The sequence below is a fragment of the Rhinopithecus roxellana genome, chromosome 11, assembly GCF_007565055.1.
Source record: "Rhinopithecus roxellana isolate Shanxi Qingling chromosome 11, ASM756505v1, whole genome shotgun sequence".
NCBI classification, from domain to species: Eukaryota; Metazoa; Chordata; class Mammalia; order Primates; family Cercopithecidae; genus Rhinopithecus; species Rhinopithecus roxellana.
In genome coordinates this window covers 110441433-110460368 of record NC_044559.1, presented here as the reverse complement: position 1 = coordinate 110460368, position 18936 = coordinate 110441433, and the positions used below count along the sequence as shown (strand labels likewise).

Here is an 18936-nt window from a genome sequence, read left to right as displayed (position 1 = left end):
CTAGAGTTGTTTGATAGATTATCTGCAGGCACACAGCCTTTTTCAAGGTCAAGTTGAAGATTCTTGTTTGCTGTTTAACTGGGTTGTTTCAAAACTCAGAACAATGCCTGCCTGTTAAATTTTCACTTGTTCTCATGGGGCATTCGAAAGCAAGTTTTCCTATTGACCGGATCTCTGGACATTTCATCCTCTTGAGCTAAATTCAGCAAACAAGGCTTAGGAATGAAATCAACAGAAGAATAAATGAGATTTAATCTTAGCATTTGCAAATGCTAGAGACCTTAAGTGGTCTTTCATATCTACTCAAAGTGTGTACTAATTTTTGTCTGCATGTTGCAGGCTGGTTATGGCCAAACACATCTCAACTTTGACTTTATTCCAGTGGGAAGCAGCGAATACACTCCCCTAAAGCAGAAAGGCAAAGAAATTGTGGCCACTCTTGTTTTTGCCAGTGCATAACCTATTGTTCTAAAGGCATTTTAAAATAAAGTCAGCTGCTTCTAAGTCATTATGTTTTATAGACATATTTATTTCTATTTTTTAGTGGAAAGACTGGCTTCACAGTTTTCTCTATATCTGCGATGATTGTTTTTTTTTTTATTCAACTAACTTTTATTTACCTTGCAATAATGTTCTGGACCAATGTGATAAATTACAGATATGCAAATTTCTTTCAATGGTGTTGTAAGTGTGTCTAGCTGGAGCTGAATAACTCCTTGCAAGTCAGTCTGTGCGCGCTCAGGACCCCAGGGAGCTGATCAAAGCACCCATTCTCTTTCATCCCTGGTATTCTCCTCCAAACTATTTCGATACAATATGTTTCCATGATGCACTTAATGTGCTAGGGACATAGAACTCATTACAACCTAGCTAGTTCTGCGGACCTCTTTGTTCCGCGGCAGAAAGTCAAAGAAAAAAGGAAAAGCGCTGCCAGTTGCCAGCTTTCTGAAATGCTAAAGCATGCGTCATTTTTCACCAGGTCTCGTCTTGATATCCTCAAAAGACAAACTATGAAACCGGCCTCAGCCCTTTCTGGCATTAATTACACTGCTGTCCAGCCGATCTGTTTTTCCTATTATATGCATTTCTCAGCAGGGATTTTTTTTTTTTTTTTTTTTTTTTTTGCAAGACTAATGCAGCTGCAAGTTAAACTATGAATGCATTTTCATTGCTATGGGAAAAAAATAAGTAAAAAGGATGCAAAACATACAGCAAAACTTTTGAAGGGCTTCTGATGGACAACAGATATAGGGCAGGACCTGGGTGATTTGCAATTTCTCCCAACCTGAAATTGGCTGAGAGCCTCAGAAATTTCCAATATTTCCAGGGTTCTGTGGAGACCTTTATTGTGCCATTTGAAACTTTGCTTTGGTACCCAGATAAATCTTGAAGGTTCAAGTTTCTATTAAAGTGCTGAAATGAAGCAGTTTGATATTGCACCCGACCAGGAGGCTGCTTCCAAGGAATTTCTGTCCAGGACGATGGCACAGAGGATACAAATTTTATTTCATTTCCTCTGTTTCTTGTAGGGTTGATTGGTTGGTGGAAATGGCTGGCAGCCAGTTCTGGGAAAGATTCCAGACCTGACTCCGATTAACCCTCTCTGGTGAAACTCTGCTGGAAACCAACTCACCAGCAATTGCCATTAATCTACTTACTAATTAAGCCAATTCATTTCTAAAGGAGAAAAATTCCTTTCTTTAGCCAAACTGATGGGAGGAAATTTGAAAGAAGCGCCAAACTGTGTAACTGTAATTCAGCCAAGGACTGCTAAAACAAGGTGTTGATATATAGCAGCAGATTTAAAACAAGTTTCTAGGGCAACACTCCTTTGGAGACAGCGGCATATAGTGCATAGTAGATGAAGCTCGAACAATGCTCCACAGCGCTGTACCATCCTGTGTACTTGCGTTGAAAATAACACGTCTCTCTCCAATTAAATCGTGTTCCTTTTACGCACAAATAAATCGCCTCTGCAGCTTTCTTTTGAACTAAAGTATATCAGCTTCATGTGACAACTACCACAAATATATTTCTTGAGACTTAATAAATAACTTTAGAATTCTGTAATCCAGAGCCTACGATTCAGATACAGGCTCTTAACAAGGCCTTACTTGTAGTTAGGGGAATAGAAAGAACCAAGTTGGATATTATGCATGGAAGAAAAGCAAACCCGCCTTTTGGCAAATGGTGTCTGGCATTCCAGCAGAATCTTGGTTTGCATCCTTACCAGGAAGCAAAACTCCAAAGAGTTTCCCTACTTATTAAAGAATTTCTGACAGTCTTTAAGATGCGGCTAGGTGCCCCGTGCCAAGGTAAGATAAGAATGAATCTTCCTTGAGGAAATGTACGATCTCCCTCTAGTCTTTATGACCCACCTTCATGGGGACTAGTTATTGGGCGAGGAGACAGCAAATTAGATTGATGTTTTTGGTATAGAAAGACTGGATGAATTAGAGAGGGAGTCAAACTTTTTAATTAAAGTCCGTTCCTTCCCACTCTTAGACGCCTGGACTCTTCTGAGTCCCGGGAGCACCTGAATGGATGTGGTCGCCCTGCAGGGTCGGTGTGCCCTGCTCACCCAGCACCAGTCAGCGCTTTCCTTAAAGGCGTGGAAAGGAGCGCGCACAAGGCGCGCATTGAGTCTATTCCAGCACAGTGCTGGTTAATGTACATAATCCGGAGAGATTAAACAATTAGTTTAGAAAATTCTTGGAGATAGTATCCTTTGAGAGGGAGGCACCTTACACCAGGATGGTGTGGCCCCATCTGCGCAGTCCAGGCTTCTGCTCAGTTAATCAACAGTCTCCGCGGGGCTGCTCTGGCGCATGGATGCTTCCTCCAAGGACTCTTCTTTTGGGGATTCCGACAACTTCCCTAAACATGAAGAAAGGTGGACAGACATAAACTTCGTTTTACTTACCATACACAAACCACTCCCCACTCTTCCCCCATAGCATTTTGCATCATCTTTTTAGTGGGTGCTCCCAGCCCTGGCCCTAGCTGGGAGCCTCTTCAGGAACCTGGAAGGGAGGTGGTGAAGGAGGTAGGGCAGGCAGGCAGATTATCCTTGGCCTTCTAGACAGCGTGTGCCAGCCAGGCTTTGCTCTGAGACAGTCTGGAGCTCTCCAGCAGCCCCAGACTGCAGGAATAGTCTTAGATGCCCCTGATAAAGGCCGGTACTCAACATTCTACTGAAGCCATTGTAACAGGGATTTGATTTTTCCAAGATTTAAATTTCCATTTGCTTTGCAATCTTTCTTCCATGTGAAACAGAAAATTATGAGTGAGAAGGAAAGAAAACCACATTGGCCCTGGGCTCTGAAACTGGGGAATGGGAAGATATCCCCACCCCCAACCTCAACAGTTTGGGCTCTCTGCCCTGTGGGGAGGAACATTTACCTGGTGCGTAAATTGTGAGGAAAGCGTTGGGGGTCTGAGACAGGAAAGCCACAACATGGGATGTGATGTTCCAGCTTTGAAGGGGAACAAAGGCCCTGGGCTAATCCCACTGAAAGCTGGGAGCGTGGAGAAGGCAACAAAGCATTGCAGCCTGCGGTCACCGGTAGGTGTCAATGTGGACACTTACAGCCAGGCAATGGGAGAGGGGAACACAGAGGAGCCAGGCTGTCATTCCAAGGCTTAACATAAACAAAGATAAAAACGTGACAACCTCGGATTTCAATGGTTGGGAGGTTCAAAGTGGAGTGCTCCAGAGCCTATCTGGGTCAAGTCTTTTCTGCAGAAGGGCCTTTCTTTTTCTAGTCGAGTATCAACCAGGGAAGCCCCAAGGGCCTTTTCCCAAGGTAACTTTTCTTACTCAAAGCTTTCTTTCAAGTAATGTCCAATACTACGCACTGCCATAAAGATACGGAGCTTGTGAGATGCCTGGAAATAGCAAAAAGGGCATTGTTTTCTGCACCCCAGAAACTCCAGGAGGCTTCATTCAGTCCTTATGAACTTGAACAGGCTACCTAAACTTTCTGGATAAGCTTCGTGTATTCTTTTGCATATTTAATGAAAAGAAATGAAATTCCCTTTTATAAAACTATGCATACATGTAGATGAGTCAACGGGTTCCATAATTTAGAAAAGTACTCATCTTACAAAGAAGTTCTGGTAGTGCAATGTTGAAGGAATAGTGGAAACTTGCTAGAGTTAAATATACTGGAGATTTTAGTCTATTAGAAATCAGCAGACAAGCAATTTACCAACAAATAAATCTCCTGAACAATCTGGGAAGGATGATTAAGAATCTTCTACTAATACAACTCATTAACAAAGATTATCTTAGAAAATCAATAAATGGACATAAATTATGTTTATATGAATAACTCAGAAACATTGCTTTTTAAAAAATTCTATCACTAAAACCAAAATACAAGTTAAAAAAATCATAATGTAACAAAATTCTGATTTGCTTTAGTTGAAGTAAGTCTCCTAAATAATTAAAAAAAGGATGTAAATATCCTTAAAAGACTAATGACATTTCACAGGTAATGCAATTTAGAAAGAAACACTTCCATGTTTTCTTTTCCAACAATGTGCATTTTTGTAAACTGCTATAAATTGCAATTCAAAAGCACTGATCTCGCCATCCCCAATCATTTTTTATACTGATCAAATGAATGCAGATACTCCCATTTGGGAGGGGCGACATGACATTTCACTTGGCAGTTCTAAACAGGTCACAGACCTTTCACAGACCCTAAGGCAGTGGGAGGGAGCTCTTTACTAAACCGTGTAACCAAATCAAACCAATGGTTACCCCTTTTCAAAACCAATGGAATGGTTTGCACAATGCTATTCACATAGCAGTACAGAAACTGAAAGGATGGTCATCCAATGGAAATTTCTTTCCTTTTGTTTAAACTTGCAGAGCTCAAAAAGTAATACTTGAGGGAAAACAATTACATGTGCTATGATAAAAATAATAAACAATACATATGCATTTTTGTTGGCACCACAGGACTCAGCTGTAACTGTTCATTTGTATGTATATATATGCACATGTATGTATGTATATGCATGTATATTTATTGAAGATGTTGCTTTGTTTGAGACCTTCGGCACAAAGACACAACAATGCTGCCCTGGAGATGACCTATTGCTTTCAAGTTGCTTGAACACATCAGAATTTCCATTGTTAGGGTTGATTAATTGAAACTGATAAGTTACCATGAATAAAGATTGTTTTTCTGTTTAATGTGGTGGGCTTGATTTGGTAAATGCCTCATTCATGTAGCTTTGCAGTGCAGCATATGGGTAAAAGTCATTCAGTATCACAAACATACACCATTTATTATGCTTGTATGGGCACAGCCAAAGCCCTTTCTATTTTAATGACAAAGTTTCAATGAAAAATTTCATTTAAAGAGTCACTAGTTACATGAAGTGTGATTTTGTAATTTATTCTTTGAGTTTCCAGCTCTGACTTTCTGTGGATAATTTAAAATATATAATATTTTAATCTAGTTTTAAAAAGGTATATATCTCCAAGTTATGCCCCAGCATTAGTCATTGGAAAAAAAGCAGAATCTACCTTAAATGTTGGCAGACACACATGAAGAGAAAGCACTGTCATCTGATGCCACCTCTGTGCCATACACTTGATAAAGTTACTACAAATGTTTCATTGTGAGGTCACCAATTATAGCTCACACTGCCCAGTTTACAAGAAAATGCAAAGGAGCTTGTTTGGTGAATAACATGCCAACTTCTTAAAGGCTTTTTTTTGTCTTAATGAATGAAGTCAGAAGACAACATTTTGAAAATAATTTAGGGACTATCACATGAAAAATCCCAGTGGACTTATTAATGTTTTTCACCATTTAATTACTGTGAACTTCCTTTACTGGAAAGCTGATGTCACTTTGAAAAGTGTTAACTACATTAAAAGTGGTCACGAATATTTACCAATAAAGGGAAGGTTGGTAATTTTTGTAATGATGCTGTACAAAAACTTTTATTTTCCGCCTTTTTCATTTAGGTTGCTCAGGTAGTAATGAAAAATACGAAAGACATGCTAATGAACAAACGAATCGACTGTACTAAACCATCAAAGAGATAGTTACCGTATTCAACCTTTAACGTCTCATCAAATAAATTCTCTGGTCATTCATGTCCATGAAACAGTTCAAGTTCATCCAACATTTCTCAATTAAATTAGATGGGTGATTTCAGTTCAGCCCTTCTGGAGAGTAATAAACCACATCGGTCACAGTTGACCACAGTTAGCATGTGTTTAATAAAGGGCTGGATGTCCATTGGAAAGCTAATCAGTACACCGGCACTTGTAAAATTCCCTCCTGCATTTTGAAGTGATAATCTGTATCTAATTTTTAAAGAAAAATTTACTTTCCTTTCACTCTTCTGAGGCCAATTTCTTTTCTGGACCTGAATAGAGATCATTGGTGAAACGGGACCAAATAGCTGTGGTATGTGTACAACAAAAACCCACCTCTTTGTAGAACATAACAAATTATGCAATGTTCACAGATGTGCTTCACATTGTGCCTTTTGTGAGAAAATGAAGGCCCAAGTCTATTCCCCACCCCCCTCTTTATGAAAGACCGGGCTGCCAATGCAATCTGTTCTAATCCTAGAGAAAAATAAACACTCTTAATATGGAAGCTTTAGGTAGTTGTCTCTAAAAGGATTTTCATTTGAACGTTTGGTCTATGCAATTTTTGCATATATGAATTTGAAGTTTCAAGTAGCTATTTTTTCTTATGAACAGGTGAACAACTTGGAACCTAAGGATTGAAATGTTAACTGCTCCTGTAACTCACCTGTAACACACCTTGACATCTGCATATTTAGGGGAAATGCTGTTATCACACAGTTTCATGCTTGAATTTATAGGTTCCCAAAGAAATGCAGTAATATTTCAGTCATGGTTTTAAAAACATACACACTGAAAATATTTAAAATTTTGTTTCCGTATCTTGGTTTCTGATTATTCTTATGGGAAAAGTGGTTATATATTATTATTAATATATAATTCTGAATAGCAAGGTAGCGATTTCTGCAGAAATGGTGAAGAATGCAGACAGACCTCCTGAGGCCCACCTTACCTCATGGGACTTCCACAAATCCTGGTCTGACTTTTACAGAATATGCTAGTCATTGAGTGACTGTCTTAGAACATAAATTCCAGGCACTGAGAAAAATCGCTATATCCTCAGTGCCTCGCCTAAGGCTTTGCTTAGGTATTCATAAAGACTGTGGAATGAATGAGTGAATGGATTAACAAACAGAAGGTAAAACCTAGAAGGCTAAGTAGTGTGTTCCACTTATTACCCACAGCCTTTGCAGTTCCCTCACACATTGACTCTGGTCTTGGCTCTGTGACTTGCTCTGGCTAATGGGACAAGAACAAATGTGACCCCAGCAGAGACTTGAACAATCCTGTGCATTGGAGCCTGCTCTCTTGCTGTTCTGGAGAACCCTGAGACCATCATGAAAGCAAGCCTGACTTAGCTTACTTGATAATGAGAGACATGAGGTCTGGTTACCCCTGTCACCCCAGCAGACAGCCGGCATAAGGCCATCAATGACCAGCTGAACACAGAAGCTCAGCGAGACCAGGCAGAAGACCCACCACCTAGATGAAGGCATGTGGGCAGGAACATGTCCTTGGGACAGCATGAAACAGCAGGGAACTGCAAGTCATTTGTGACCACTAGGTTAGAAAGCTCACATAAGGGAGAGGCAGGGGTTATGAATGGTCTTGTAGGCTAAACTGAAGAACTTGATTTTATCTTGAAAGCCATAGAGATCTGCTGAAGGATTCAGCAGGAAATAACTGTGAAAAAGTGAAGCGAAATATAAAATCCTTAGCAACCTCAACACTGAAGACACAGAGCTGGGGCAAAATTGATCAACCAGGAGAGACTGAGAAGGGCACTCTGAATAGGAGGAGGAGAACCAGGACAGGTTGATGTCTTGGAAGTCAAGAGGAGAGTGTTTTGAGAATTAAGGTGAAGGATACAACGTTTCAGTTATGTGAGATGAATAAATTCTGAAGATCTAATGTACAGCAGAGTAACTATAGTTAACAATACTGTATTGTATACTTGAAATTCGCTAAGAGGGTAGGTAGCTCTTAAGTGTTCTCATCATAAAAGGAGGAGGAGAGAGAAGGATGAAGGAAAAAGAAAGGGAGAGGAAGAAAATGGTGAAATTATAAATATGCCAGTTAGCTTGTCTGTGGTGATCATTTCACTTAAGTATAAATAATTTTTATTTGTCAATTATATCTCAATAGAGCTATTCACAAAACATTTAAGGGGCCAGGCACAGTGGCTCACGCCTGTAATCCCAGCACTTTGGGAGGCCGAGGCATGTGGATTGCTTGAGCTCAGGAGCCCGAGATCAGCCTGGGCAACATGGCGAAACCTTGTCTCTACCAAAAATTCAAAAACTTACTGGGTGTGGTGGTGCACACCTGTGGTCCCAGCTACTTGGGAGGCTGAAGTGGGAGGATCACTTTAGCCCAGGAGGTGGAGGTTGCAGTGAGCCGAGATTGCGCCACTGCACTCCAGCTTGGGCAATACAGCCAGATCTTGGCAAAAAAAAAAAAAAAAAAAAAAAAAAAAAAAAAAAAAAAAAAAAAAATTAAGGAATGCTTAGCAGTAACAAAATCCTGGGGTGAGGTCAAGTGAGATGAGGACTAGAAATTGTATTTGCCATTTGACAGATTCTGGTGACCCAGTGGATGGCAGTGCCAGAGGGCAATGAAGCCAGGAGGAAAGTGGAGGAAACTGGAGCCAGAGAAGGGTAGCAAGCAGGTTCTGATTTCCCTCAGGCAGGTTCACATCAAAGGGAAGGGGGGCAGAGGGCACCTGCTTGCAGACGAAGCAAATGAGAGAGTAAGAAAAGGAGGCATGGGCATGTTTATGGAAGAGAGTACTGGACATGGTGGTGTTCTCCAGGACAAATAGGGATATTGTGAGACCATAACCTAAGTTCATGAAATCAGGAGTCTAAATGAAGTTAACCTCAGACTCAGTTTTTTTTTTTTTTTCCTTTTCGAGGCGAAATCTTGCCCTGTCACGTAGGCTGGAATGCTGTGGTGTGATCTTGACTCACTGTAACCTCTACCGCCTGGGTTCAAGTGATCCACCCACCTCAGCTTCCCAAGTAGCTGGGACCACAGACGCCTGCCACCATGCCTGGCTAATTTTTGTATTTTTAGTAGAGATGGGGTTTCACCATGTTGGACAGGCTGGTCTTGAACTCCTGGCCTCAAGTGATCCACCCAGCTCGGCCTCCCAAAGTGTTGGGAGGATTACAGGTGTGAGCCACCATGACTGGCCTCAGACTCAGTTTTATCAAACATATATAGATCACTTGCTAATGGCCAGGAAAGTGGCAGGCACACTTATATACAAGCCTTGTCACATTTGATTCCTTAATGCTAGAACATATGTTGAAGCTTGAAAGAAGTAGCTTTCTAACTGATCAAGGGAACGTATCTCTTTTATGGTGGGCACTGAATGGCAGAACTCCTTACCTAAGTCTTAATAGAAACTGAAAACGTACTGCCACTGAACTCATTTGGAATAGTGGGTATCAATTATTTGATGTGATGCCATAGAAGTTATTAAATCATCACCTTGTATTTGCTTGCTAGAGCTGCCATAACAAAGTAGCACAAACTGGGTGGCTGAAACCAACAGAAATGAATTGTCTCACAGTTCTGGAGGCTAGAAGTTCAAAATCAAGGTGTCCAAAATTTGTAGGGCCATGCCTTCCCCTGAGACCCTGGGTGGAATCCTTCCTTGCCTCCTCCTAGCTTCAGGTCATGGCCACCAATCCTTGTCATTCCTTGGCCTGTGGTTGCATCACTCCAATCTCTGTCTCTGCCATCACATGGTGTCTCCCTGTGAGTCTCTGTCTTCACAGGATGTGTTCCTCTTTGACACTAGTTATACTGAATTGAGTTTACCTAGAAGACCTTGGCTTAACTATATCTGCAGAGACTCTACTTCTAAATAAGATTACATTCATAAGAGCCTGGGGTTAAAGTCTCAACATATTTTTGTGAGGTGGTGTGTGTGTATGGGAGGGATCACAATTCAACAATTCAAAAGCATTGTAACACATGCTTTTCCAGAGAAGGCAACTTACTGCCTAGGTCACAGACAGGATACACAAGGAAAAGACTTCTACAAAGATAAAACTGAGACTTTAAAAGTGTTCTTTAAAAAAATGACTGATACTTAATGTATGCTTTCAATACATGGGATAACAATAACTGTGCAGTTGTTTACAAAGGTAAAGTGTTCTTAAAATACATAAAATAAGGTAGAAATCAAATGAAGGTTCTTTCATCCAGAACATGAAGAGAACTGATTTGAACCCGTAGGATTTTTTTGGTGGGGGAAGAAGAGAGAACAATGGTATAGTGAATTCATGATTTAGGACTCCATATGGGCCTGATAGATAAAATTTAAAAAGAAAAACAAAAAGACACACTGGGAGAACAAGATAAACATGTCTCTTGTAATGAAATGTGAAGTAACGAGCCAGCCTATTAGGAATTGAATTGTGTCTCCCTAAAGATGCTGAAGTCCTAACCTCCAGTACCTATAAATGTGAGCTTATTTAGAAATAGGGTCTTTGCAGATGACCAAATTAAGATGAAGTCATTAGGGTGGACCTTAACCCAATATGTCTGTGTCCTTATAAAAAGAAGGAATTTGAAAGTAGAGAGGTAGATAGAGGGAAGGCAATGCGAAGACACAGGGAGAATGTCATCTACAAGTAAAGGAAACTCAGGGCTACCAGAAGCTAGGAGACAGTCACAGGACAGATTCTCCCTTGCAGTCCTCAGAATAAACAAACTTCGCCTTGGTTGCAGACTTCCAGCCTCCAGAACTGTGAGAATATTAATTTCTGTGGTTGAAGCCACCTGGTTTGTGGTAGTTTGTTATGGCAGCCTTAATGAAGGAATACATAGCCCAAACCACAGGTCTCTTTGTTTCAGTTGCAGAAACCCATCCTGATGGTCAAGAATAAAGCTTGTATTTGGTAACAGAAGCTAAATGTGCTTCATGCTGTGTGGAAGAACAAATTCACTCTTGAAGGCAGAAGCTTTAATGAAAGAAAGTTGAGAAACAACAACAACAACAACAACAACAACAAGTTTTTAACCTGGGCTATGGCTTTGTAGTAAGCTATGAGCCTGGGAAGGTTAGAGGGCACAGACTCACTTCATGCAGAGGAACTGAGCTAGACCACCTGCTGGCTTGGAGTCTTCAGGACCCTTCATGTCACAGCAAAGTAGGCACCCCAAAACTTATTAAGAACTGGCTGTAAACTGGGAGTGAGAGAGGCACAAGAAGCAGTCACAGAATTATATTCAGGAAATACTGAATTGAGAGGGAGAGAGAGACAGACAGACTTGACCATGCAAACCTAAGTTCCAAAATAAACAGGATAGAACCCTAGGCAAGACAAAAGCAAGATAAGCTGTCAGAACATGAATTCACTCCAGGTAAATTTAAGTTGATGAAACAGTATGACAAAGATTTTAAAACTTATGCTTAGTATGTTCAAAGAGCTCATGTTTAATGATAATTATCATAAAAAGGGAAAAACAAATTATGATACAAGATAGTCCAGAGTAAAACAAGAACAGTGGCTTTGAAAAAGAACCAATTAAAATTTCTGGAAATAAAAGAGTCACTAAAATTAAACACTAAAACATGGGATAAACTGGCATAGCTGAAGAGAGAATTTGAAAGTTGGAAGGTACTATTAAAGAATTCACCCATACGCACAACCAAGAAAAATTAGAAAACGTAGATTGGAGGCATGGAAAACAGATTGAGAGGTGCTTCAGAAGAAATATAGAAGCATAGAAAATGTACAAGAAATATTTGAAAAGGTAGTAGCTGAGAAATTTCTAGAAGTAAAGAAATACATGAATCATCAGATCAAAATTTCATCATGAATACTGACAAAGATAAATACATCATTGAATACATTGAACACTATAAAGAAAACATTAAATAACTACAAATGATTGGAAAATTGACACCAGACTTCTTATAATCCCAAGTAGAGGCTCAATGGTGATGATACAATAAGAAAATGTGGAGGAAAGAATAACTGCCAACCTAGAATTTCAGGCCTTGCTAAATTACCATCAAGAGTGAGGTAAAATTTAAGGCAAACAGAATTTACCATAAACAGGCCCTCACAAAGCAAATTATTGAAGTAATGATACTTCTAAACATACACATATATTAAAACATATGCATATATAAACATATACAATAAAAGAAAAGAAACACAGCTTTCAGCTTTCAAATCAGCACGGGGGAAACAATAAAATACAGAAAATGTTATCAACCTAAAAGAAAGCAAGAAAGAATAGAAAGTAAAGCAAAATATCAGAAAATACAAAGATAAGGTAATAAAAATAAGTCCAAATATATCAATAATCACGACTGTAAACAATAAACTCTCCTGTTAAAAAGTAGCTATTATCAAAGAGAACTAAAAAGAAAAAAGGTATCATTTTAAGTTGCTTAAAAGAGAAAAATCCAATATAAAGAATCATAAAAATATTGAAAAAAATGAAAAAATACAATGCAAATATTACTAATACAAAAACTATTATAATGTTATTGATATAAGATACAATAGAATTTAAGACATCAAAGACATTCCTGCCTCAGCCTCCTGAGTCGCTGGGATTACAGGCGTGTACCACCATACCCGGCCACACCAGGGTTAAAGAGGCCAGTGCATGCAACAATCCACGAGAAAAAATATGACAAATTAGGAAGCATTTAACATAGCCTTAAAATGTATAACAAAAAACTGACAGAATTACTAAGAGAAACTGATCAATCTTCAGTCATAGAGAGATGTTTTTATATTTCTCTTTCAGAAAACATAAGAGATTACGCATACAATAAATTAGACGAATAAAGAATGTCTGAACTGCCAAATTAGTAAGATGAGCTAATAGAAACGTTACAAGGAACTTAGGAGTCATTAATTAAAGGTAAAGCAATCTCAACAAAGCATATTTAAAACTCTCTGTGTTAAAGAGACAATCATGATGGAATAAAATATTTAGAGTCAAGCAACAGTGAAAGTGCTGTCAAAATTTACCGGATGCAACGAAAGCATTTTTAGAGTCATAAAGGCATTTATTAATATGTAATAAAAATGAGTAAGCTAGAGGAAAAAACAGAAATATCTTTTAAAAATAGAAGGAAACAGCAGAGAAACACAAAAATCCAACAACCAAAAAAAAGTAGAGCAAATTAATAAACCAAAAATTAACACTTTAGAAAAGACTAAAAATTATGTAACACTTTGACAGTATTAAGAACAAACATATGGTAAATACATAAAACAACATCAGGGAGAGGCTGGGTGCAGTGGCTCAAGCCTGTAATCCCAGCACTTTGAGAGGCTGAGGCAGGAGAGTCACTTGAACCTGGGAGGCGGAGATTGCAGTGAGCTGAGATCTTGCCACTGTACGCATACAATACAACAGACCAAGACTGGCCAACAGACCAAGACTCTGTCTCAGAAAAAAGAAAACATCAGGGGCAGAAAAGGGGCATAATTACAGATATTTTAGAATTAATGGGAGAATACAATGAACAAGTTTATTTCAATGTATTTGAAAACCTAGATCAAATGGATTGCCTAGAAAAAATGTTGGTGCAATTGACTCAATAAAAAAAAAAGAACACTAACAGCTATTAAAGAAACTAAATTTGTATTCGAAAATATCTCTCACCTTCACAAAGGACACTAGGTCCAGTTTGACAAATTTTTCACACCATCAAAGAAGAGATATCTTTTTTTTTTTTTTTTTTTTTTTTGAGACAGAGTCTCACTCTGTTGCCCAGGTTAGAGTGCAGTGGCATGATCACAGCTCACTGCAGCCTCTGCCTCCTGAGTTCAAGCAATTCTCCTGCCTCAGCCTCCTGAGTAGCTGGGATTACAGGTGTGCACCACCACACCCAGCTAATTTTTGTATTTTTAGTAGAGACAGCGTTTCAACATGTTGGTCAGTCTGGTCTCAAACTCCTGACCTCATGATCCACCTGCCTCTGTCTCCCAAAGTGCTGGGATTACAGGCCTGAGCCACCACGCTCAGCTGAGATACCTATTATATACTAACTTTAATCATCTGAAAGAAGAGGTAGAAGAATCTAATCCTTCCTACTGAGTCGAGTATAGCCTTTATATCCAAACTAGATAATGGGAATTCAGGGGAAAAAATTATAGACCAAACTCAGAAGAAAAATTCTACATAAAAGACCAGAAAATTAAAATTAATTATAAACACAAAAGTTAAGAAATATAAGTAAAATTTAACATGAGAAAATGTATTAATATATTTCAACATTAACAGATAAAAGGAGAATGATCACAATTATCAGCTTAATAGGTAAAGGGGGGAAAACCAGGTAAAGCTTAGCCATCAATTTGTTATAAAAACTTTCAGCGCCTGCTACAGAAGAGAACTTTAGTGACATGATTAAAGAATAGCTATGACAAACCTACAATAAACATCATACTTCATGATGACACTTTAGAAATTATCCTATTAGAGACAGAAACCAAAAAAGGATGCCACCGACTGCTCTATTACAATACTGGAAATTCTAGCCAGTGCATTAAGAAAAGAAAAAAAAAAGTACATACAAGAGACAAGTCTTTCAAATTATAGATGATGTGATTGTCCAAATATAAATAAGAAAATTTTCAGCTATAAGGCCCATAGAGTTCAGCAAGTTTGTTAAACATAAGATCAAAAGCATAAAAATAGTCAATAATAATAGACACTTAGAATGATCATAGAAAAATGATTCCTTTCATAGTAGCAACAAAAAGTATAATTTACTTATAAGTGACTCAGGAATAAATTCAATAAAAGACATGTAGACCTTTTACGAAGACAGTGTAAAACATAATTTTAAAATATACAGGAGGCTCCAAATCAATGGAAAGTTGTGATGTATTCATAGCTGGAAGGATTCAATATCATAAAAATGTTAATTCTCCCAGATCAATCTTTATATCAAAATACCAACAGTCTTTTCATGGAACTTGAGTAGAAAAGACAAGGAGGTAATTTGCACAGAATGAAGATCCTAGGAAAAGCTCCTACCAACACGGAGACTTGGCATATGTCAGAGGTAGCATTACAAAAGGGAAGGGGGCAGGAAAGGGAGGATAAATGATGATATGATAATCAGCTATTCTATTGCAACAAAAGACTCCAAAACTACATCATCTACAAAAATTAATTCTGTGTGGCAATTCCTCAAGGATTTGGAACTAGAAATACCATTTGACCCAGCAATCCTATTACTCGGTATATACCCAAAGGATTATAAATCATTCTACTATAAACATACGCACATGTACGTTTATTGCAGCACTATTCACAACAGCAAAGACTTGGAACCAACCCAAATGTCCATCAATAATAGACTAGATAAAGAAAATGTGGCTCATATATACCATGGAGTACTATGCAGCCATAAAAAAGGATGAGTTCATGTCCTTTGCAGGGACACAGATGAAGCTGGAAACCATCATTCTCAGCAAACTAACACAGGAACAGAAAATCAAACACCACATGTTCTCACTCATAAGTGGGAGTTGAACAATGAGAACACATGGACACAGGGAGGGGAACATCACACACAGGGGCCTGTCAGGGGGTGGGGGGCTTGGGGATGGATAGCATTAGGAGAAGTACCTAATGTAGGTGATGGGCTGATGGGTACAGAAAACCACCATGGCACATGTATACCTATGTGACAAAACTGCACATTTTGCACATGTACCCCAGAACTTAAAGTATAATAAAAAAAATTAATTCTGGTGCTTTCAAAGGCCTAAGTGTGAAAATCAAATTGGTAATAGTTTTAGAAGACAATGTGGGATTGTTTCTATAAGCTCAGAGTAGGAGATTTTTTTTCTAGGAAAGGTAATCAAAGAACAATTCATAAATTAAAATACTAAAAATATTACTACATAAAAGCTTTTTAAAAATTTGATTCAACTAGACATCAAAAGCAAAGTTAAAAGACATGCCACAGACAGGAAGAAGATATTTATGAAGTGTGAAACTAACAAAGAGATAATGTTCAGAATGTATAGACTCCTATAAAAAAGAAACACCCAATTATAGAAAAATCATCTACTTCTAGCACCAAGCAATTCATAGAAGAGGAAACTAAAATGGCTAATAAACATATAAAAATTATTCTTATTAGTTATCAGGGAATTTCAAAAAAAGAATAAAATGCAATTTCACATCCTTCAGAACAACAAAAATTAAAAATATGGCAACTCCAAGTGTGAGTAGGAAAATGGAACAATACAAACTCATAACCTACTGATATGTTTGTAAAGTAGTGTAACCATTTATTAGCATATTCTGACACTATCTAGTAAAGTTACTAGAACTCAGCAGCTCCTCTTCTAGGTATTTAGTGAACCTCTTGCTATGTACACTATGAGAAATAGCAGCTATTTGTGAATCTAATAAACTGAAAATCTTCTGAATTCCCATCAATGGCAGAATGAATATGTTGTAGAATATTCATATTACACAATGGAATACACTATACAGCAGGTAAAATAAATGAACTCAAGCTACATACAGCAAAATACTGTACATAAATTTCAAAAACATTTATAGGTAAAAATTAAGAACACATACTTCCACCATCATGGATATAATGTTTGAAAACATGTCAAATGATGTTATAAATTGTTTGTACATGTATACATATGAGAGTGTGTGTGTGTGTGTAGTGATATAAAATACGTATGATTGACAAACTCTATAATCAAGGCAGTGGTTACCTCTGGGTAGAGAAGGAGGAATTGTATCAACTCAGTTTTCACTGTCTTACTTTTATGACTCAAGCATGGCAAAATCTAATAGAGCCAGGTAATGTTCAACATATAATTCTCTGTATTCCATGAATATCTGAAATATTTCCTAATAAAAAATTTCTACATTAATTATGTCTATAAATAAAATTATGTCATCGTTTTTGGATCAACTCTAGCTTACATTTGTGTAGAATTTAATAGTGGACAAAATACTTCCTTTCTGTAACGTCCTTTTTCCCATGTGATTGTTTATTTGAAGATGGGGAACTTTGATTAAAGAAGTTGAACAAGCCAGGAACGCGATAAGCTAAAGACTGAAACCCAGTGACATTTGCAGAAGTCGACGCTTCATAAATACCACTCTTCTGATCTCAGTTTATTCCTTCAATTTCCAAACTGGGGGTTCCAGCAGCTGAGAGGAATATTAATATGACACCTTTCATATACAAAGATGCCATGTCAAACTCAGTTAAGGGTACCCTCGGTAAGCCCATAGATTTGCATGAATCCATGTGTAATATCCTGTAACATTGTGCCAGCAGACTCATTCCTAAATTAAAAAGTTAATACCCACTCATCGCTGTACTAATTAAACCCTTTCTCAGTATTTTGCTACTACCCTAATGGCTTATATGGTTTATAATGCCTCTTAAATGACCATAATATCAGCCTGCAACCAGGCAGCAAGGTTTGGGATGAAATCATTGTCACAGGGTAGAGACGCTGCTGGAATCCAACTCATGGCTTAACCGGACTAACGACACACACCAGAAACATTCTTGTCTCCTGCCTTGTGCTTTAGAGAGCTTCAAGCACTAGGTGTGGGTGTGATAAGGAATGTGATCAGTGGTATTTATTAAATGAAATATTGTCTATGTATGCTTAAAAACATCACTAGACTGAAATAAGACAGTCCACCAAATTAATAAAGGACATTTTAATATGTATTAGTCTAACCTTTTTTCTACTAAATTTTTATGATCTTGCAAATTCAAAGTAATTACCTGCCTATTTATTTCAAAGATTAACACTGTATTTTCAAAGCATATGGGTTGCCTTCCCTTTTCATTTCTAACATTTTTCAATCCCAATCTGACCTGGGGACAGAGCCTGAGTTAGAGAGAGAGCCTCTTTTTTTGTCTTCACTTTTCTAATGCAGTTGGTCATCCTAACCAATTTCTATACCATTGGGAATTCACTGTATTTGGAAGGAAAAATTGAGAGACAGGCTGCTGATCTTCCAGGTTTTTATTTGTTTGTTTGTTTTGAGACAGGGTCTTTGTTGCCCAGGCTGAAGTGCAGTGGCACCATCATGGCTCACTGCAGCCTCCACCTCCCTGGGCTCAGGTGATCTTCCCACCTCAGCTTCCCTAGTAGCTGGGACTATGGGTGCACATCACTACACCAGCCTTTTTTTTTCTTTTTTTCTTTTTTCTTTTTTTTTTTTTTTGTAGAGACGGGGCTTCCCCATGTTGCTCAGGTCGTTCTCAAACTCCTGAGCACAACAGATCCACCTGCCTTGGCCTCCCAAAGTATTGGGATTACAGGTGTGAGCCACCACGCCCAGCCCCAGGTTTTAATTTATCATCTAGTATGCTAAAAGTATATGTCTCAAGTATTAATAGAAAATATCTCTAAATGTATAAAAAGCAAGGGAAATTCCCAGGAAAAGGTCGTTGAGAATTAGCTCAATTCTCAAAGACAAAGATGACATGCACAACCTTGAAATATAAAATTTGAATAATAGGTAACTGATGGCAATAAGGAAAGTAATGGAAAAGTTGGTGGCAGTGACATTAACATTTACAGACCCTGTAATACATTATATTTAGTAAATCAGGTTAGTCCTGGTACTTAACTCACAATTCATTGATTAACTCTTCCTAACATTTTTATGGCCATCAATTCTATGTGAAATATACTGTTTGGATATACATTGTAATATTAAAAAATATGCACTTGAATATGAATCTGAAAACCTTAACAAATTATATCAATTATAGCTGACAATCTAGAAACAATATATAAACCAATGCT

General features: G+C 38.1%; 1 protein-coding gene across 1 annotated transcript in view; it reads right to left on the bottom strand.

The window, feature by feature from the left end:
* Positions 1–545: 545 nt before the first annotated feature.
* Positions 546–18936, bottom strand: part of C11H10orf67 (chromosome 11 C10orf67 homolog) — a 133198-nt gene continuing 114807 nt past the window's right edge. Inside the window, exon 16 of the mRNA XM_030941281.1 lies at positions 546–2877. Coding sequence (XP_030797141.1) covers positions 2795–2877 — 83 coding nt within the window. The 3' untranslated portion in view covers positions 546–2794. The remainder of the gene's footprint in view (positions 2878–18936) is intronic.